Consider the following 22,480-nt stretch of genomic DNA (forward strand, 5'->3'; position numbering starts at 1 on the left):
TGAGTGCAGCAGTGATCAGGAGCGATCCTGTGCATCAGTGAAATCGAGTGACATTCAATTATCCCGGCTTTCTGCGGCTCCAACAGCTGCGGCACCAGCTTGAGATTTTAAATCTAACTTCGGTGTTTAACTGCGTTTAATCCAAACAGTTCAATCACCGCGGCCGCCAAATGCGCACGCTCTCAGACCGGCGTCAGCCTCCATCAGCCCCGACTTCAGGACGCCAGTCGTTTTCCCAGCTGGGCTTGCCGAAGCTCTGTTCAGTGCGGCGCAGGAAATCCGTGGAATCAAGCCTGTGCCTTCGTATTGGATTTAGATATTAGACCTTCATCCTGTAAAAAAAATGAAATAAAATAAAAAAATAACATCATCCTCGTGAGAGTTGCTTATTATTTTTACTATTTTGAGTGAAGGAAAAGCTTTTTTCCTGGGATTCTGTTTCTCATCTTTGCACAACAGGCAATGGATTGGAAGATAAAAAAAAAAAAATCATTTAGGCCGGAAAGAAGAATCTTAGTTTGTTTAAAACCACTGAATTGGTTTAAAGCTGCATTTTTCTCCTCTTTCCATCACAGATAATGTACACAGATTGTTGATGGTTGGTTTTATCTTATTTCTTTGCGATTTTATTCAGCAGGGATCCATTTTAGAAATAAAAGTATTTTCCCCTAGAGATTTTTTTCCCCCTGCGTTTTTGCTTTTTTGGCCACTCTTTCCAGGTTTCAGATAGCCAAACAGACATTAAAACGCGTCAAACACAACCTGAGAAAATTCAAGATGCAGTTTGTCTTCCCTTTTCGAGATCCAACACACGGGATGTTCCAGTTTCTACCAGTCTGGCAGCAATCGAGCCTCATTTAATAGAACTAAGATCTCATTAAAATGGATTTAATCCCAGTTCATTGTTGATTTAACAGACTTATAAAATGATTCCACAGGTGATCCACTATTATTTGTCAGGCGACCTCTGCAATGGCTGAAATACTTTTTCACAACGCTGCGATGTTGCGCACTTTTCCCAGATGCTGCATTCCAAGAACCCGTCTGCCGGGCGTCGCCAGCCCGTCGCCAGCGTTCGATCCAGTTTGTAGGTTGACCAAACAGTAAAAAGGTTCTGTTTTACTTGTGGAGTCGCACGCTGCAGCTGAAAACCCTTCCAGAGCGACTCTGAGCTCTCTGTCAGGGAAGTGGCAAATCTTTTTATTGTCTGAGTCGTCCAGGCTGCGTTTCCTCTCAGTCCTCCTTCCTCCCCGCCAAAGACGTCGCTCAGATGACTCGGCTTCACGAAGGATAACATCATTTCACTTGTTTCCTCTTCCTCCTGTTAACCAATTTGAACATCTGGATTAAATCAGATACGATTTATGTATATATATATAGGCTCTTTTGGCCTGTTTTCTTACTACTGGGCCCAACAATCCATCAGCCAGAGACAATGAAACTGTAGTAGGCCCATGCAGGCTCCTCACACACACAGTGCATTCATACTCATACAAATACAACGGTTGATGTATTCTGCAGTGATAGGTCAATGCAAAAATAAATAATCTATCAATTACCCTTACGATTAATCGAGTAATCAGATTTCTTTTTAAAAAGTGGATGTTTTTCACTTTTCAATTTTTGACGAATATCCACTGCAGGAAAATGTGTCGTAATTTTTGAAGAGCCGACATTTTTATTTCATCCAATAAAATCTTGTATCCAAGATACAAGGCATGTCCAGAGGGGCGATACGCTTTGTTCCATGGGGTTGTTGATATTTGTGAAAAATGGTGTGAACAAAAAACAAAACATGTTTGAAACCTGTTGAGGAAAGATACGTTTTAGGAGCAAACGCACAGCCTGAGTTTCATTGCTATTTCAGTGGAGACATGGAAGGGATTTCAAGACGGAAGATTTAGTGAGCTTGTCGGCGCTGGATCGCTTCACTGCCTGGGACGTGTTTCCCATTTCCACCGCGGTGGGAATATCCAGCTGCTGGACAACAGCTTCGTCTTCACCCTGTGTCAGCGATCAACCAGGAAGTAACTTGCTCTGACAGACAAATGGATACATCCATATTCAGTCCTTCGTTGTGTCTGAATCCTGCTGGACGGTTAAAAGTGAAAGTTTTGTTTTTTAACTTTTTAAAGCATGATCATACTTCTGACCCTGAAACTGATCAGGGCAGCAGTCTATTGCCCTGCGATTTGAGAGGCAGTCACATAATCAACAAGCAGCACCACTGTCGTATTGGGCCTGCAAGATGGTGAAGGTAATCTCAAAGTGTGGCCATGGCTGCAGTGGAAGGAAGTCCCCCAGGGAAATCAAGAGCCTTCACAAGCCGCCCTGCACCGGCAGCGGCTCGCGGCACAGCTTTAAAATGACGACCAGCAGGAGGAACAGAAAGTTCAGTTTGACCTTAAAGTAAAATGCTTCAAAAACACCAGCAGACCCGAAAAGAGGCAGCAGCGAGACAAATGCTGGGGGCTTTCCGCACCGGCGCACAGATTCCACCTCGCAGGTTTCAGGTGAAGCAGACATCTGCTCAGCTTCCCAGTTTAGCTTCCGCGTAATTGTTTCTTTTTCTCTCTGCTTTTAATCCACCCTTTCTGCATCTGTAGGGGGGAAAACGCGGGCCTCAAGACGCGAAGAGCACAAACATCTGGACCAAACGGATTCGGATCGTTTTCCCCTGAACCCGATTACCAGTCATCATCCGCGGGGCGGGAGACGGCGGGGCTCGGCGTCCCGCAGGAGTGAGACGACGCGGCCGGTTCGCCGACGCACGGGCGAACCGTCGCGTTGCCTCGTCGCTTCCTCTTTTGACAGCTCCTTGGAGAAGGAGAAGGCTCGCCAGACAGACCCAATATGTCGTCCAAATAAATAAAATGTCAAGTGAATAACAAACCAAGAAGCATCTGTCGCCATTACCTCGACACTTTTCATTCCTGCAAATTAAGCCGGTGACAGACCAGGATATGAGCGGCAGCCGCTGGAAGAAGCCGTGATAGGAAGAGTTTTCATTCTTGTGCAGCCGCTGGCGTGAAACTCATTTCAGTTGTTTTTTTGTTTTTCCCATCACGTCTAATCGGTTGGATGAATGTTAATTGGGTGCCACGTTTAAAATGTTTCCCTGTTTCCCAGAAGTGCTTTGGTGACCTGTTGAAATCATCTATCAACAGCCTCCAGAGTGCAGGGGGAAAAAAAAAAACAAATAAATGTTACAAATAATAATAAAAGAGAAACACGCTGTACTTGAGTTTGTGTGAGTCACTTGCTGGATTGTGAAAATAAAACGTGGGTGATCGTTTTCCCAGTTTGCTGGTAGATTTGAAAGGAAAAGGAGCGCTTTCAGGAGAAGGCATTAATTGAAAAGAAAATAAGAACAAAAAAGAAAAAAATAGCCATGAATCATCCGCCTTTTAGAGTAAAACCAAATGCAAAATCGTCTCCACTGGACCCTTTCCTGTCACCGTGTTGTTCTGAGTCCCCTGAATGCCTTTCTGAGCACTCGAGGTGAGCGCTCTGCACCATCTATCAGCGTCGTTTAACTGTTTGCTGTGCGCAGTAAATCCTGCAGCGTGAACCTGTCATGTGTCAGAACACGTTGTCATTAGCGGATTTGTCTCGCGTGCGGCCGATTTTTCTTTTTTAAAGTGGGACTCCTGAAACGCCTCACATGGAGGAAAACTTCACACAGGAGAGCCGAGCGCTGCTTCATGTGACTGGGACTTATATAAGACTTTTAGGCATGGCCCGCTCTGAATAATGCATGAGAACTGCATCGGCGGATGCACCCATCCATCTTCCCATCAACTCAGACCAGTTTGACCCCTGCTGATAGATTCCCCCCCTCTACCCGCCTCCACGCATTGCATTATAGGTTTAGGCCAAAAGGTTCAGTTTTGGAATCAGAGAACCTTCTTCTGCGTGTTTGCGGTTTCCCCCCCACATGGTTTACAACAGATTGTATACAGCAGTCCACTTTTCTGTTTCTTTTTTTTTTTTAACTTCAGATACAGATATCTGAGATTGTGCATCAGCCAATAGATCCTATATAAAGACAGAGCTGAATTGACTTACAAAGTTTCGCCCTTTTCAACGCAGACACAAAATGTACTGAAATGCACATGTATGCGATAATTCTGCACTAGCTTGGCCAAACACGTGATAACAACTTCAGTTTGCTCAATTAGGAGTAGAACAGCCAATAAAGAAAGTAAAAGTAAACAATAGATTGATTACTTTTGTCAAACATGTAAAAAAATGGTCCGAAAAGTGCGATTAGGAATTCTTAATATGATGTAAAGGGAGCAATAAAGCCTGACGTCTGCTGTTATTGTCACTAATGCTGGATGCAGAATTTCTTCTAAATGTGGGGATCGATACAGATATCGATGCCTCTCTGCAATGTTTGCCACTCTCACCATGAATATTAGATTTACACACCTGAGTGTGCAACTAATTCCAGGTCTGTTGACACATTTTCCAACCTGAAAATATCCCTGCTGCTGAGTTCGCGTAAGCCTTGAGGCGTCTTTAGAGGATGAACTGAACAAAGTTTTGTGAGATCTTTGCATATTGTTTTATAACCCGATCCTGCTTGAAACATCTCCACATATTATTTTTTCTGCAAATACTGTGCATGTACCCAGAAATATTTGATTTAGGGGTATCAGAGTAAATGCCCTTTACACTTTTTAGATTTATAGTTGCAAAAAAAGAACAAAAATCATAAAAATAAAAATATTGATGTTACTTCCACCTCAAATTCCAAATTAACTAGTACAACTTTGTTATTGTTCATTATGTTTTATGGTTGCAGATGTTTTAGCATAATTCTCTGATCGCGTGAACATTGATCATCAAACCAAGACAAGTCGTTCAGAAATGAGCAAAACCACCATCTGGAAAAATCAGATCCTAATTCTTATTGTTGCGTGTTTTTTTTCTTTGCGTTTTATTTTTTGTTTGTTTTTGTTTTGTGACGCGTCAGAGTTAAAACTCGTGGGTTTTGCATTCTTGATTTCAGACAAAAGCACACGAAAGAAGCTTATCCTTCCTGCGGGGCTCATCCCCTCAAAATGAGCTAATTAAGAGAGGAAACGTAAAGGCCCGATCAATGAAGAGGTCAAGTCAGCGGAAAGTACAAAGGAGGAGCGTCCAAAAGACGAATGCTTCACCAGGCCAGAACCTGGTGAAGAGGAAAGACGCTGACAGTTTAAGCCCCAGACTAGCAGCAGCAGATGAATGAGGGAGGAACAAAGAGCAGTGAGTGATGCTGTGGCGTCCGGCGTGATGTAACGCAGTGCCGGCCGCGGCTGCTGACTCTCCTGGTAAAGCGGCGGAAAAACAACTTTTCACCTCAAACAATCTGCTGCTGCAGCTGCAGAGAACATTCTCAGAACCACTCAACCTTTAATTCCAGTACATTTATCCAGGGGCGATGAAGACCCACATGATTGCTTAAGTAATATTATTTAATTATTGGTGCCAATTATGTAATTATAGTACTTTTCTTTTCTGTTCGCTTTCCTTGTTCACTTCTTTGTTTCTTTCTTACATAAAGCCCAAGATGATTTCACCAAAAACTGTAAAACTGGACTCTCTTTGCTCCAACCTTGCAGAGACTAAGAGCTTCTATTGGCTGGAGGCATTTATAATAGCAGATGCACCAATTTTCTTTCTTTTTTTTTTTTGTAAGATGGGATGTCTTTTCTAACTGAATACGAAGTTTTCTCACCTCCAAAGTCTCTGTTAAATGGCTGATTGAGACTCTCTTCTTTAGGATTATAAGACGCTGAATCTCTGCGGAAGTAAATTATAGAAGAATTAAACTCGGATTAAGCTTACGGCACTGCTAAAATGTTCCCAGTATTTCATGATGATATTTATTTATTTGTTTATTTTCGCTAGAGTAGCACATTAGTGATACAAGTCATTTTAATTTACGTCACAAAACAATGAGTCAAAACTATTCTTGCCCATTGGGTGAAATAGTCTAAAGGTTGGAAGATGTTGTGCAGGAAGTGATCAAGAATTACACATTTTATATGGCTTGCTTTAAATGCACCACTGGGTTCCCTGGCATATTGAGCCAGTTTCAACATATTTGAAAAGCAGAAGTACAAAGGAAGCCACTTCCTCAGAATGAGGTGGAATGTTTTGCTCCGTTTCTCTCAGACAGGGGACGACACCGGGGACTGACTGTGACTGTGGAGGAAGGTGAAAGTGACGAATCTTCACAGAGGTCTCAGGTTATCTGTGACACAACCTTCAGCTGTTATGTTTGTAAAAAAAAAAAAAAATAATTGCAATTGAAAATGTGCTTTGTAAGCGAACGCAACAAGTAAAAGGAAAAAAAAAAATAAATCCAAGTTTGTCTATCTGCTTTTGCTCGCCAACGTTTGGGACGATGACTCCTACCTGTCCCTCTTGTTTCAAATGACCTGTTAATCTGCCCGAAGCGTTTCTTGACCTCATTGGGAAGCGTGTCAAAAGTTTCCAAAAGTTATTTATTTTGTATAACAGTCATAAAATAACACACAAATCCAACCGCTGTCGCATTTTGATCACCTCGCTTCTTTTCGTGCCATTTTTTCCTCCCTTCCCCATTTTGCATAACAAGTAAGTGAAATGGGGCCAGTAAAACCGGAAGTGACGGATTTCTGACTAAAAGTGTTCAGCTATTTGGTGCAACCGAAGCATCTGAAACGTAAACGTATCTGTTACATTTGACATAAAGTAAATCACAGGAATGCCAACAATTGTGGCACTGCTAAGTTGTGTTTACAGAATAATTTCTCAACATTTTGACATTCGAGATTGGACTTAAAAACAAAAAGCTGTGTCAGATTGTGCTATTGCAGCAAAAGAAGGAAATTATTTTCAAGCAGGCTGTACTGGCGGCCCTGATGACAGCCGCGGCCGTCCCTGGCACATCAAACCGCTTTTGCTGCCTTCCACACAGCAAGCCGTCCCGTGTTGTTGCTTCTGTTCGTTTTGTTTGATTATTTTACAAAGTGTCGCTCACACACTTCCCTATTTATATACGTGACAATTCTACACCCCGGATGTTCTGGCTCCATGCTCACTTACTCTATAACAACATTACATATGGCAGATTATGAAAAACAAACAGCAGCAGCAAACAAACATGAAAACAGGGACTTGTCTTTCCTCTGGATTAATTCGTTCAGGTCCAGCAAAACCACAACTTACCTGAAGCAACACATCCAACAACAGATGGAGATGTAATTGAACTCAACAGTCGGCTATGTACTCTTGTGTGGGTTGACAAAGATCACATCTATGTAACAATTAAACTTCTGTCATTTTCGCATAGCGTAGAGTGAAAATGTGAAGAGCGTGGAGCCGCTACGGCAAGAATGTTCTCCGTCCTTGAGCCTCTCCTTGTTTTGTTGCAATCATGAATTTGATGGGATTTCAGGTGACAGCTGCACTGCCAAATTAGTTTTTTTGTGCATATATGTTTAGAGGAAGGAATTCAATACATTGTTTCCAAACGCTTTTCCAAAGAAATGTGAAAATGTGGCTTCTATTAGCGCTAAATAATATCTCTAACAGTAGTCAACCATCTTAAGAAGTCACCTAACTAAAACGCATCCATCTGGTGTTGTCTCTTCCTTCTTACCTTGTAACATTACGTTGTTTCTTTCACAGTGCCTACACAAGTGTGATTGGCAGCGCTAAGAGCCTCTTCCTGACTCTTGATTGGTTGTTTTCCACCAGGAGAGGAGCATTCCTGCAAATGTCTGCCGCATATTTCACTGACAGTTTTAACAAATGTGCAAACATCATGTCTCTTGTAAAAGTTACATATCGTAGCTCTAAAAACGAATGAAAGTATTAAGACATGAATGGAAGAAGACCAGGAAATACCCAGTTTAACGTTTGCCACAAGACGGATGGGAGACAAAACTAACATGTACGACTTTGCGCGTTAGCACATTAGCCACAATGTGAAACATGGTGGTGGCAGTGTCATGCTGTGGGGATCCTATTTCAAGAACGTGGATGGAGTTGACGGGAAGACGTATGGAGCTAAATGAGAGACAAGAAAACGTGAGCGTTGAGAACAAATCCATGCCACAGTTTCATTTGTAAAAAAAAAAAACAAACAAAAAAACCAGAGTTTATCATAAAACTCTAATCAAGACATCAGTGGTCGTAAGGTGACAAAACCGCTCAAAAGCGTCGTACTGCGACAGAAAAGCCTTGAAGCTCGGAGAGTCCCAGTTTACTTTATTACATCAGAAAACGGTCACACAGTCACAGGAGAAGAAAAGCAAGAAAGAGTTACCATTTGGGGGTCGAGGGAGTCCAGTTACTAAAGCATTAAAAACGAGACATTTTGTTGTTCGACAGCCTCGCCTCCGGCGCGACGCTCCTTTTGTGTCGTCCGCCTCCGCAGCCGTCTAAATGCAGCAGACAGTTGTTTGGGTCGAAGCCACCGATCTTGATGAACGACACTGTTACCGATCATTTACCACAGTTTTATTTACCACATATTACATTGCAACATCTTGTAAGGGAGGGGGAAAGAAAGAAAAAAAGAAGAAGAAGAAAGCACACACGTAGCTTTATGAGCGCACAGTCAGATAATTGGTTTAATAACGCGTTATGAAATCAGAAACCGTTAACCACGAGAGTGACTCCAATGAGGGATGAAAAGTAAATATCTGAGTGCTGCAGTGTCGCTTCCCGGTGGGTAGTTTCTCTCCGCTGTGATAAACTAATGTGAGCGGGATCAACATCACACATCATAAGTCACCATAAAAATTAGACTTAGTGCCAACAAATCAGTGGAGGCTGTACAATTTAGATGGCACTTACTGTCTGCTATATTCAGACTTGTTTTTGTTGATTTCTTTGCCTTAAACTAAAGGGAAAACACCGTCAGTCAGTCGCAGAGAGAGAGAGAGAGACAGAGAGAGCAGGAAAAACTTTGTTTGGACACTCTTTCATTTGTTCTGCGACTCATCTTCACTTATAGCGTTAATCACTTGATTACTCTCAGAGCACAGAGGCTCCCAGACCGCGAGAAGTCGAGGAAATGTGTTTAATAAGATTAGCAAATCATTAAAAATGCCATCCGGGGGCGAAGGACACGCGGGGAGTCGTGCTACTCGTTAGCCTCCTTCGCTTAATTGAGGACATGTGGGGCCGTGGAGGTCAGACTCTCGCCGATCGATACTGCTGCACCCCCTTTACATTCCTGCTGGGGACAAAAAAAAAAAAAGAAGAAAAAAAACCCTTTCGTTCTCATTTACCCTGGATCCTGGATGCTCCGCGGTAGAGGACCTGTCTCCTTTGCTCCATTAGCAGTCCCAGTTTCCTCCTACGCAACCTTTTCTTTTTTTTTTTTTTTATTTCCTCTGAGCAGTTCGCTGACACCGTCTTGCACGAGTACGGGGAGTTCAGGGGCCTGTCGGTGCGCGCAGCTCACCGGCAGTGGGAGCGAGTCCGGGGGCGAGGCGGCGCCAGCTCGGAGGGGAGGGCGCCCATCGGGCCCGGGTGGTACGGGGCCGGCCCCGGACCTCCCGGCGCCCGGGCCCAGGGCTCCGTGCCCACGTTGTGGCGCAGCGACAGGTGGGCATGGCGGTGATCCAGCACCGACTGCTCACACCTGTACAGAGCCAGGGGGTTCAGCTGCCGTGGGATCTGGACAGAACAGAACAGAAAGGGTAGGAGAGAGATAAAATAATAATAATCATCATAATAAAAAAACATGGCGTCACATATAAGGCTTCCAAAACGAGCCAGAGAAGCCTTCATGCCAACATTTATCAGCTCTCAGAATATTAAGAATTGGCTTAATTTACATCATGCTGTCAAGGCACAGCTCTGTCATTAATGGAGACTTGGCCGGTGATGCAGCGTTGCGCCCCAAGACCTGAAATCTGTGCCGCTCAAACACCCACTTTGAGCTGGAATGATTTATATGCAAGATGAAAGCCTTAAGCAAGAGTGCACACATATTTTCTGCCCTCTTTTAAATGGAGTCAAGGCTTCATTTAGAAGAGACCGCTTATTACGTTACAAGCTCTTTGCCGATTCAAAGCGCCATGTTCATTTCATATGCTAGTGTGGTCCGAATTATGTCGATTAAGGAGAACAAAGCTGCATCATGGCTTGTGGAATGCAGACATTAATAGATTGATGCATATTAATGGGTCCACGCAGTGTTCGAATGCGCCCATACGTTCGGGAGAGAGCAAAGACAACAAGATGCAGAAATATATTCAACATCTCGGATTGGATTTTTTTTTTTTTTTTTTTACTGAACTCAGCGGGAGACGGTGAAGGAGAAATAGGAATGCAGAGCTTCAGCAGTAATTCTCAGATTTCACAAATATTTTTTTGGGGATCCACCAGAGTCTATTTCTGGTTACACAGAACTGCTTTGCCATTGCCTTTCCGGTAGATTCGGATTCTCTCAGGTAGATTTTCTACCGGGCCAATCAGTGGGCAGACAGAGAAGTTGTGAACAATGACGTTGATTTTCTCCGCTGCCTTAGAGTTGTAGTTTGCCTCTGGTTTCAGAAGATGGCAGCGGTGGAAGTGAACGAAGCCGTTCAGTCCGTGTCGGCCACGCTTCCAAGTTTTGATTGAACATTAACGCTCATCTTTTTCTGTGAAATGTAAAACTTCAGCAGCGTCCAAATCCAGGACGGAATCGTTTTCCAATAACTGAGGATCCAGACCGTCTGAACTGTATTTTTACTGGGCTATGTCAGAACTAAAACGACCCAAAACAACTTTTTTCAGCAGACATTTTCTTCTCAGCTTCATGTCCCAAAAGAAGCTCATGGCTCCTTAAAATGCTACCAAGGATCTCACACAACTTTTGCAGATTTCTTTGGTCAAAAAAAAAAAAAAACTTACAAAGGACTACGTCTTTTTCCAGTCCGTATCCCTACAGGAAAAAGACTGCATTCACTCTCAAGTGATTGTGAGTGAAAGCAACAAGTCACGGACGTAACATTTATTATAAAATACAGCGTGTTGCAGATGCTCAGTCAAACGGGTCACAAAGGCTTTGGACAAAACCGAACCCATCCGAAACGAGCTCCGTGTCGACTCTTTGTCCGACGTTGTGGAGAACTGTCGCTTTTCCAGAGCCCACCGCGTTTTAAAGGTTACAATTCCCGTCTTTCGATAACGACGCCGCTCAGTTTATTCTCCCCTCTAATAAGAAGATTAGTGGAAAACACCATTGTCTAATTCAAGGCTGAACTTTGCACACTGCTTGAGAGGACTTCATAAAAATTCATGAGCAACAATCCCTTGGAATGCACAATGAGCCGGCGGAGGGAGGGGCGCGCTGCTTCTGGGGGATCTTTGTGCAGATTGTCGATGGGGGGAAAAGGGTTCATAGAGGGCTTGTTTCTCCAATTATTGCTACAGACGGAGTCAAACACGGAAACAGAAGAGTCGACTTGAATTTAGGCTCCCTCTTCCCCCCCCGTCTATATGCGGCGGAAGCTGGCAGGGCATCACCGACCTTTGCCTCCTCGACACTTTCCTCCTCCGCCTAACGTTTCTTATCACGCTGCAGAACAAGCCGAGTTGCCCAGGCAATAACGGGCTGTGTTTGCCCATCAATGCTAAGCTTTATAGCCTAACTCAGATCTTTAAAAGTAATTTAAAAAAAAAAAAAAAAAAACATCCTCAGAGAGGCGAAGAGGCGTCGGTGTATGGATCTTCAAGCTAAACAATATTCAGTCCAGACTGTAAAAAACACAAAGCAGTTTTAAACTCTGCAGTCTTGATGGGATGTTTGCATCGAAAACAAAAGGCTGCGAGTTCATTTCTGCACAGCTTACATTCAAGTGAATTTCAGATTCCCTCTGGATTCATTTAACCAGAGACACAACGGGAGCTGCTTCCCGTTTATTATCGCTGTCTTCAGTCTTGGGTGGCAACACCAGCATTTAAGATTGTGTCTGCTGTCGTGAGTTTACACTCGAAACAATTCTTCATATTTATATATATATGAAGACAAATTAATGCAGGGGTTGCTTTTATTTGACACGCACGCTTCTAATTCAGAAATGATAAAAGTATGAAGATAAACAAGCTGTAGACGAAGGAACCATAATGTTTTAGCTCCAAGATTTGCTGAAAAGCAGTCGCTCTGCATCATCACCTCTCTCTCTCTCTCTCTCTCTCTCTCTCTTTCTCTCAACCACTTTTGTCAGGTTTCTGCTTTTTTCCCAGCTCCTGGCTTGAACTGTCACCTACTTCAGTTTCCATAAAGTGCGCCCTCAGCCCACATCTCCCCCCTCCATCCCTCACTCGGAGCTGCTGCTTACCATGAAATAAAAAGTAATTTCCCATTCGCGGGGGTCTTTAATTTTTCGCAAGTTGCTGCACGGTATTCCCCCCCCACACCCTTTGACAGCTGCAGGTGGATTACATGCAGAGCTTCTCTCGTAGCTGTAGTTAAGTGGAGCTAAAACAGAAACATTGAAGCTCTTCTTCCGAGCTTCCAGGCCGGCTCCGGAGAGTCTCTCCTCGTAATACGTTGTGCAATTTTGCTGAAGTGAGGGAGAGGAAGCCAGAACATTTAAAAGTGTTGCAGAGGGAGTGAGGTGTGACACAACATGGGGTGGAGAGTTGGATTTCGCACTTAGGGTAGGAGTTATTCTAATGAACCTCTGCTTACTAATTTGCACTCTGCTGAGTGTTTAGGCACCACTAAAGAGCCAAACAAGGCAGCGGGGAATATTAACGCACCCGACGCCCAACGGGATTGTATTTACCTGCAGATCTGTGAGAACCTCTGCAGTGGCTTCGTATCGGATGTGCCATAACTGGACCCTCAAACTCTAGAAAAAGCCTCAGATCTGTGATTAAATCATTTTTATTTTCTCACCAGATTAATAAGACATAGGAAGTAAATGTAACTTGATCTGATTTGAACGCATACCGCGTGTTTTTAAATTGATTGCAGCGTTAGTGAATCCACAACTTCCTGTTTCCTGAGATCACATGACGATGAGAGTTTAGCAGGAGGATGAAGGGAAGTAAAAAAAACGAATGCACTAAGTTCACCGTCTCCATAGCAGCCAGTTTATTTAATGCTACGTTTGAAATGGGTCGTTATTGAAAACTAGAATGAGGCGTTTAGCCTTATTGATCATTTGATCAAATGAAAACTTTATGACACACAGGAAGTTCGTCGCGCGGTTCGCATGAATGTACACCTTTCGATCCAGATCATTCAGAACCCTGACAGGAAACCAACTCATTTACAGGAACTCTAATGATTCCCCCACCAAAAACGAGTCAAATATCCAGCCACAATTATGACAGATAAACAGCATCAAACAGTTTTTCACTTGTGTATCAATGTATTAAAGTCTGTCTGGCTTTGACCCCTGTGGATGTGGAATAACTTTGAAAACTTGCACACCTGGATCTCGTCTTTGAGGCCCATTAGGGCTGAAGTGATCAGTCCATACTGAAAATGAAACCAAATGAAGCAAATCATGAAAAGCTCTAAACGAATAGGAGCGAAGACGTGAGCAGTGCGTCTGCCTCTTCAAGCACAAACAGAACAAAGCCAGTAAAACAGGAAGTCCTACGTTTAAAAAAAAAAACCTTGAATCCCTGAAGGGATGTCAGACACGAAACCGCCGAGCGATTGTCTATGTTTCTCCAATCAATTAGTGACTGATTGATCAGCCAATTTAGTGTTTACCCAGATGACCTGCAATGGAGTCAGAAAACAGACATGTTTGCTGCCTTTGACTGGCGTGAGCTAAAAGGTAAGTAGAACATAGATGACAAATTCTTCCCGCTTCACGTTCGACTGAAGGCCTCGGTTTGTTGCAAACTCTGCGAGGTCAAAGTTCAACTAGACCAAGCTCCGGGCGCCTGCGAGGTGACGAAGCCGTCTCTGGGTTTTGTTCGACACGGCGACAAGCCGCCAGGACACGGCCGCAGAAATAATGGGGATGAGAACAACGCGGGCCGGTTGTGATGTCTTCCAACAGCCTTCTGCTCGTTTCCATGATGATTCGGACGCACAGTGAGCCCGGCAAAACAGGTGGAGCAATAAAAACTTTCCCCTACACTCTGCCACATTATTACTGAACCAAAAGTACCAAAACGGCGCCTTGAAATTCTTTGGACTGTTTTACACATTGTATACGAAAAAATAAATTAAAAAAATCCAGCAACCACAGCTGTTGGTATTTTACCATAAATTAGAGAAATTGTTTGTTTTGGGGGTTTTTTAGGAAAGTGTAGCTTATTGGTGGTACAGGTCAACAAAAAAGTATTTCATAATTGCTAAATGGAAATAAAGATAATTGGTTTTCAACATTTTTTACAAAGAAAAGCTGCTGCTGCATTCAGCTTAGCCACCTTTCTATTGCCTTATTAAATAACGTCTTTACAAAACGCACTCAAGTTTGTATTTGACAAAAGAAAAAAAAAATTCAAAAAGATGTAAATACTTTTGTAAATACCAGGCTGTTCTTCTAATTTAGAAACATAACTTCTTGACATCAGTCTGGCAGGATGGCTCCACCTGGCTGTGTCACACTGAATTTACTTTAGAAAGGTGTCAAAAAGTTCTGGCCCGTCTTACTCATCAGTGGGCATCAGCATCCACCGATGACTAAATAACGAAATGTCAGAGCAATTACTTTATGTCATCTTCCCCTATAAGTGTGACAAACTCTTAAGACAGACAAACCCGCAACATTTAAAATGCGTCCTTTGCAGTATTGTAAAAAAAATAAATAAATAAAAAATTGAACGGGATTACTGACCCGTTCCCCACCGCCTCACGTCTGCAGAGCAGAAGCAGTAAACAGGATCGGTTTCATGTCTCAGCTTAGAGGAGAGGAGGAATAAAAGCCTTTTTGGCATACGAAACTGAGCGAGCGCTCAAGTTTAATCAGGAATATTGGGGAGAAGCTGGCTGTTATGCTCGGGGCTCTTAAAGAGGTGACTCACTGGCTCGCCCGGATTGGCCGACTGCCAGCAGATTTTCTCCGAGCTGGATGCGCCACGGAGTCGGATTCTGCAGGTAGCGGCGACCGTCGCTCTTCCCTCCTCGGCTCAGGGAATCTCTTACCAATCTGGTCTTGAAACACGAGATTGGATAAATACAAAGCGAATCTGTCGATCGCGGAAGCTGCTTGAGAGTAAGTCTCGCTGGCTCCTGATAGGCGTCAGTTCTTGTTCAGTGGGTCGCTGGACGCCGTCCAGAGTGAAAGAGGAGGCATCTGGCATCGGCCTGATCTCGTCTTCACTCTGTTAACTGTTAGCTTGACCTATTTACACTGAACTGAATTTTAAGAGGGGAAACCAAAAAAAAACAAAACAACAAAAACCACAAAACACAGCAGGTCCTGAATAAAACCTGATGTTGCTGAAATAATAAAGCCAAACTCCTCTGTTTAGCGTTTTGGATTATAACCAGGACCTTACTCTGAATTATTTTTTTGATCAACTGATTTCTAATCTGATTCAGTCTTTCATAGAGATAAAGTTAAGATCTAAATGTTTACAGAACTACTCACTCTTGCCAACATACTCTTGTTGATCTCTTGTATCAATTATTGGCAATGAGGATCCACAAGTTACAACACTTCCTCATACAGTAACTCTTCCCTATTACTTTAATCCAGCTGATTGTAGCCTTCAGATATTTGGTGCTGTGTAGATGAACAAACAAAAACACGAGCAGGGTGGCAAGCTTCAACACGGTCATGTGGTTCTTTTAGCATTTTTTTTTCCTTTATGGAAAACGAGCATTTCTTAACTGTAAGGTTAGTTTGTTTTGTTTTTGCAGGAGAAACGGCGAGACACCCAGAGCACTTTTTTCAGCTGACACGCGGCGCACAGCAATTAATTGTAATTTTTAAGGGGTTAGCCTCCGATTGCTAATGAAAGCGTCCACCTGGGTGGTCCCCGGATGTTGAGAATGTCGGTCAAGCCGCCGCTAAACGATTCCCAATTAGGCGACAGGCGGCTGCGTCGAGCCTCAGACTCGCACAGGAGATGTGAGCTCTCATTGGCATATTAACAACATCCTCCGCCCGAGCGCCACGGCTGCTCCCTGTCAGCTGGATAATTCACTCAGTGGTCAACGTTGCAGCACAGACAGGCCTCTATTATCATGGCTGTGTGCTAGGCAACACACCAGTGGATGCAGAATGGCCACACGACCCTCCTCCTCGAGATTGTCGCCTGGCGCAGAGAGACTGAGGAATGAGGCTGATAATAAGTGGGCAGTAAAGCTTCATTGAGGAGAGCAAGTAAGATTTCCTGCAGAGATTCGCTCTTGATATCAGTTTGGAGCAGAATTTCTGGATGTTAAATCATTCATCAAGATAGAGAAGAAAATAAATAAAGGCTGCCAACCACCTCTTCCATTGTTCACCTGAGAAAGTTAATTGATTTTCATGTGACTCATGAAATCTCCAGTCGGAGCAGACGTCATTCCTGAGGAGCGGGGCTTCCTCAATTCCTCTCAAACAAACCGGCTGTCAAAAATATCCGCTCCACGTCCGAACGCAACAGAAACCTCTTCAAGGTTTCAAACGCAGCTCGTGTCGAAAACACAAGCTGCCTTCTGCGGCGGAAGCGATGATGCCAGGTGCAGCTGAATATTGATTGAACAATATATGACAGACATCTATGAGTCACTGTTCCTCTCCTCTTAGCCTGTGGGAGGCGCATACTGGGAGAAATGCAGACCAGGGGATTAGTCCTAGCATCGCAAACAAACACCAAGACAACTAAGAGTCAACTTTGCAGTCTTGGATTTATTTTTTATGTCTTTTTTTCTTATTTCCAGTGAATTGCTGCAACTTTAATGTTTTTTTTTTCTTTCAAAGTGACATGCAGCCGTAGTTGTTTTCAAGATGTACCGTCACTTTATTATGTGGGAATTAAGTGTATAGTCTCTTTACAGAGAGATTTATTATTTTTTAAATAAAAAACATCTGAGAGATGCATAAATGTCGAGGCTACATTTGGTCGATATTTAAAAGTTTTTTTCAACGTCTAAAAACGTGTGACTCTACTGCTTCTCTACGTTTCCAGTTGGGGAAGCAAGTATATAAAACTAACTTTACCTTCTTTTTTACTTAGACGTGCTTTTCACATGCACATATTTCCATCTCCCGATACACACATATCGCATCCTAATCCCAGCCAAGTATTTGATTTCCTGGACTTTCCCAATCTGCGCCGGTTGGAGCTGCGATCACATGTCCCAGACAAAGCAAAGAGAGAAGCGTATTTCCTGGTGGAGCTGAACTGGCTCCGTCAGCTGAATGCACGTTTAATACCTCGGCTAACACGACTTCAATTGAAGGTAAATGGCCCGGGCTTGTGATCCCACAGGTAGTGTGTGCTTGTCTGGGACTGTGAAAAAGGCTTAAGGTTTTTGTCATTGCCATCTTCGGCATCAAATTGTGTCCGTGGGAGATTGCAAGAAAGTGCCGGAAGATCCAATTTAAAGTTGATTCCTTTCCTGAGGCCTTCAGGACTCAAAACTGGTTTGTCCATTTGAGTTTGGGAACCTTTCTGTGCAGATTGACTTATCGACGTGAGCGACACCGGTGGGCCAGGAGAAAAATGTTGATCATAAGACAGAAAGAAGTCATCGGAAGAAGCTAAAAAAAAAAAACCAAAAACATTGTTTTGTGGCTTATTTTTAATCTCTTCTATTTTTAAAACTATCATAAATTCTGACAATTACTCTTGATGAATAATAGATTCAGGTTTAATGTAACATTTTAATGTTTTGGGGATCATCAACAGAGATAAACCACTAGAGTAGAGAAACGAGCCAATTGGTGGTCAGAAGTTACAGATAGGGTAAGATTAATTATATATGTGTTATTTTTCTTGAATTGTAAAACACACACACACACACATATATATAATTTTTTTTGTTAATCTATTCTCATTTTGAAAAAAATGTCTCATTCGTTTGCCGTCTGAAACAAACTTCTTGATTGAATGAACACAATTTCAAAATTATGAAACCAGTTCTGAGCACAACTATTAAAAACAAAAGCATTCTAACTAAGCTGCAATGCGTAAAGCATTGAGAACCGCATTAAAATGTTTAGACTTGTTTTTTTTATTTTTATTTTGCCTCCCAGCAGTGACGGATCATTAATAATTTATTTTAGAAGCAGAATTCGATCAACAAATTTGGCTTCTTGAGATCCTTTAAGAGAAAAAATAATAATACTGATAGGGTGAAGCACAGTCATCCTAACAATGAAATAAAAACAGTAGCTACAAATAGATAAATAAATATACAGGCTATTGAAAAATGTATACGAATGCTGGTAAACTTTACTGATGGTCTCTTCCAGCGTTATTACTTCGTGTGTCGTACACTTAGACATGAAAACTCTTGTCTGGATTTTCAAAAGCCAGACAAAATGTCCAAACCAAGCATTGAAACAGCAAAACAACTTTCCATGACATGCTCAGTCTTCCTCTCGTCTGCCAACATCTCACTTCCTGTTCAAAAGTAAAAGCCTGAATGAACAGTGACTCAATGAGACTTTAAATAGCTGACGCCAAGTGGCCTTGTTGATGCTTGCGGTGCGTTCACCACACAGAAGAATGTCAGATGTTTTAGTTTCTGAGTGGCCCGGTCAGGCTGGTTTCTCAATCAATCTCAACTAAACTCAAAGAAACAAATCACAAAGCTTGAAGAGTAATAAATCAAGATCGCAAGAATTAGAAGACAGTCTGACGCTCCAGAAACAAAATGTATAAAAAAAAGATCATAAACAAAGACATTTTAAGAATGCATGATGTGAAAACAAAATTAGAGAATGTGAGATTCCACAGAAACGTCGGACGATCCGTTCTCCATCGCCTGCTCGTATCGCAGCTTTCATTTTCAGCAGCCAGGCGGTCAAACAGAGTCCATGATAAGCACCAAAATAAACAACCAAACGGACAATCTGATCAATAATCAAATGCGTCATCGTCAATATGAAGCAATCTGGCGAAGTGAACGGGGCGAAGAGGCAATCCTTTCTCAAGATAATATTCAATAACTCACACAGCATGAGTCACACGAGATGGCAGGATGTTTTCCCTCTTCTTAGAGGTTCTCAGTTCAGTGAGAAAAAAGAAACGTAAAGTCGAAAGCTGCGCAAATTAATACAGTGTGCGGTAAAATTTCCGAAAGATCATCTTTTGCTGACTTTAATATTCGCCATGTAATTACATTTCTATTTGAAAAGCATTCCAGATTTGTCAAAATAACCATAATCCTTCAGATGTGGGGGATTTATCTCCTCCTAATGCTGCTCATCCCATTTTCTGCTCATCAATGTTGGCGATGCAGGCTCGGATTTGCTGTTATTCACTAGATGGACAGTGTGTGAGTCACTGCGTGGTCTTTTCTGATCTGTGCAGATGCAGGTAACCCGAATATGGAAGCCAGGAAATATAGATGTTGCACTCGGCGCTGACGCGCGATTTATTGTTTGGCTCATTTTCTCTCGCCGACTGCTTCCCTCTCCCTTTACACTCCCACACACCTTTTCCCCGCACGCATCTGTCCTCGCGCGCTGCGACCTGCTGCCTGTCAAACGCAGCCACTAAAAAGCTCTGTTCTGGGAAAATGAAAAAGTAAAAAAAAAAAAACCCAAACAAATGAAATAAAATATGTTCCCCATAAGGTCAGGGGTGTTTACTTGGAAACTTCACATTTGGCACAGTGGGACGGCCTTTAAAATGTAGGCGCAGGTTCATTGTTAATTAATGCACAACAGACAGACACCCACAAACATAAAGCTGCTTTCATTCTGCAACATGCGTTCTACTGGGGTCTAATTACTGCAGGCCCAAAATAATCCACTTCAATTCTGAATCACTGACATAAACTGATGAGACGCACGGATGAGATCGCCCGCTCCTGGTCATTATTGAGGTGCTTTTTTTGTTGTTGTTGTGGTTTTTATAAGCACTTTGTTATTATTATCATTAATGTTACTGTTACGGCTTTCCAAAATCTCACTGCTCCAGGGACGCCATCTGCCCTGACCCGGGAGGATGATCCGAGGCGTTTTAGGATGACCCTTGAGTCTTCCTTGAAACAGCATGTGGTTCAAGGAAGGGTCAGCGCTTAATCCTCTGGTTTCACTGTAATTTTCTTTCTTTTTTTTTTTTTTTACTACTACTATTAATATTATTTTTATGCAGATTGCAGCCAAGAGTCATATGGTTGGTTTGTATTCCAGATTATTGTTCCAGAGCAAAAAACCACAGCGATGCACAATTGGTAATACAAACCTGTTGTCTCCAGAAAGCATCCGCTGGCTTAATTCCTTAATATTGCTGGAAAAAATAGTACATTGAGTGGCAAATCAAGTCACGTTTTTCCCTTGCCATAAGTGAAATAATATTAAGAAAATATTAAAACAAGCTTTTTGCTGAAAAGTTACTTGTAAGTTAGTTTTGTCTTTTTGCAAATTTACTACAACATGCCAGAAATACTTGGTAAGATTTTGTGCTTTTGCCATCTGCCCCATTTTGTTGAAGTTTAGTGGGACAATAATTGTTTGAGTGCAACAACTGTAAAAAATACAAATAAATTAAATTTAAAAAAAAAGTTTCTATTTGTGACCACAAACATCAAGTTGTAATAACAGCTGGAGGTTCCTTCGTGTGCTTTGCTTCAAAAGCTCATCCTTTCTGTGGAGTCTGAAGACTCACAATAACACAGAGAGTCGTTGCTCTGACATTTCTTGGCCCTGCGCAGATTCAGAATTTGAAATCCAATCAAATTAATGTCCATCCTAGTTATGCGTCTATACCAAGCTTAGAATGACTTTGTTTTGAAGCGTAATGGCTAGCAAAGAATCTGAAAATAACACTGGATTTTAATAAACTCCTGGACTTTTCCATTGATGTGGGTGAAAAAATAAAAAATACGTTTTGGGGGGAAAAAATGGTCTGAACAGATACAAAATAAAAGCTTTGTGAACACATTCATTAAAGTGGCTTTTAAGAACATTTGGGCGTTCTCTACATTTTCAGCCTAAGCCTGTCCTGGAATAAATGTGAGAGTATTAAAAGGTTTCCTGTAGATCTGTACATTTGTAGATCTACTCCAAAGTGGAACAAACTTTGCGTGTATTAAGGCCTCTAATGTGCAGACACAGCGCCGGTTCACCACTTCAAGCAATGCAACTAATCACGGTCAAGATTCACAGGATCTTGACCAACAAGCAAACAGCTTAAAACAATTCTCAAGAAAATGGAGATAATTAAGATGACTGAAATGGACATAGGGGTTGGAAAAACAGAAAATCTTCAGAAAGACTCAAAATGTTAATGCCAATGATTATGAAAAGGTTTTGCCTTGACAAGCAAAATATCAAGAGGGAGTAGGGAAAGATTTATTTATTTTGCAGAGCGGCATGATGTGCTGTCAGTTCGACCGGGAAAAAAAAGAAGATTTAAAAGGAGTCAGTACACCATGTCTGAGCTATTTCACTGTTTAACAGAACCCTGCAGTTTATCAGCCTTGTTTGGTCCAGATGAGACGCTGACCTAATGTTCCAAAACGCAGATAAATCGTTCAATTAGGGCAACGCAGACAGAGGTGTGTGTGTGTTCAGTAGGATGAGGCCAACATATGTAATCACCTTTTGTTAAGGGGGATCGCAGACGGCTGCTCCACGGGTGACGGGCGAAACAGAAGATTTTACGGCCACTCAAGGCGTCCGACTCTGCTGGTCGGCTCACACTGGAAACACCTGAACTCTGCAGGGAAACCTGCTTGAGTGCAGCTGGATGCTTCCAGGGAAGCGAGAGTTGTTTGACAGTTTGCCATTGTGGACGCACTTGGTCGATGCTAACGGTAACGTAGAGGGATAAGACAAAAAGCTCTGGCCAGAGGCTGATTTGGGGAGGACTGCTGCTGCCTGTACAAACGCAAAGAAGAAAGAAGTTGGGGTTTAGTTAAAAAAACGAAAAACAAAAGCGCTGAGTGAGATGAGCTGAGTGAGATGAGCTGGAGGCCGCTGCAGCGATCCGACTCAAGCGATGCAACTAACGTTGCCAACCGGTTTAATTTATTTCTCGAAAACATTGCTTCCTCTCTCCTCTGCTCTGGTCCCTCTTGCTATCGTTAGTGAGAAGCAGCTTGAGGAATCTGAGCAAAATAAGCAAACTGCTTATCATGGAAAACCCTGAGAAACACCAAACCTGCGCATCAGGCAGGTGATTAGTCCTCCGCAAACTGTTTCTGTTGCTTTTATCCTCCGGTTGCTATACTTAGAAAAGAAGTTTCTGCATTCTGATCGTCCTGTAGTCAACTAGTTGGTTTTGGTTAGACTATCGGATCGGTTGCTTCAAAACCCAATTAACAAATATTTGTTGCCCCATCACAGCTCCAGCAAAAAAAACAAAAAACATTAATTTGCCAAACTGTTTGCTTGATTTTTGACACCAAACTTCC

The 22,480-nt window shown here is 42.5% G+C and overlaps 1 protein-coding gene across 2 annotated transcripts in view; it reads right to left on the reverse strand.

Moving 5' to 3' along the window:
• Positions 1-8,233: 8,233 nt before the first annotated feature.
• LOC129373138 (leucine-rich repeat transmembrane neuronal protein 4) overlaps positions 8,234-22,480 on the reverse strand; it is a 67,490-nt gene continuing 53,243 nt past the window's right edge. Inside the window, exon 3 of one of the 2 annotated variants that reach the window (XM_055050913.1) lies at positions 8,234-9,669. In XM_055050913.1, the coding sequence (XP_054906888.1) occupies positions 9,451-9,669 (219 nt within the window). In that variant the 3' untranslated portion in view covers positions 8,234-9,450. The remainder of the gene's footprint in view (positions 9,670-22,480) is intronic. The other variant, XM_055050914.1, reaches the window with a different exon arrangement.

Source organism: Poeciliopsis prolifica, unplaced genomic scaffold, assembly GCF_027474105.1.
Source record: "Poeciliopsis prolifica strain line A6 unplaced genomic scaffold, Auburn_PproV2 SCAFFOLD031, whole genome shotgun sequence".
In the NCBI taxonomy this organism is placed as follows: Eukaryota; Metazoa; Chordata; class Actinopteri; order Cyprinodontiformes; family Poeciliidae; genus Poeciliopsis; species Poeciliopsis prolifica.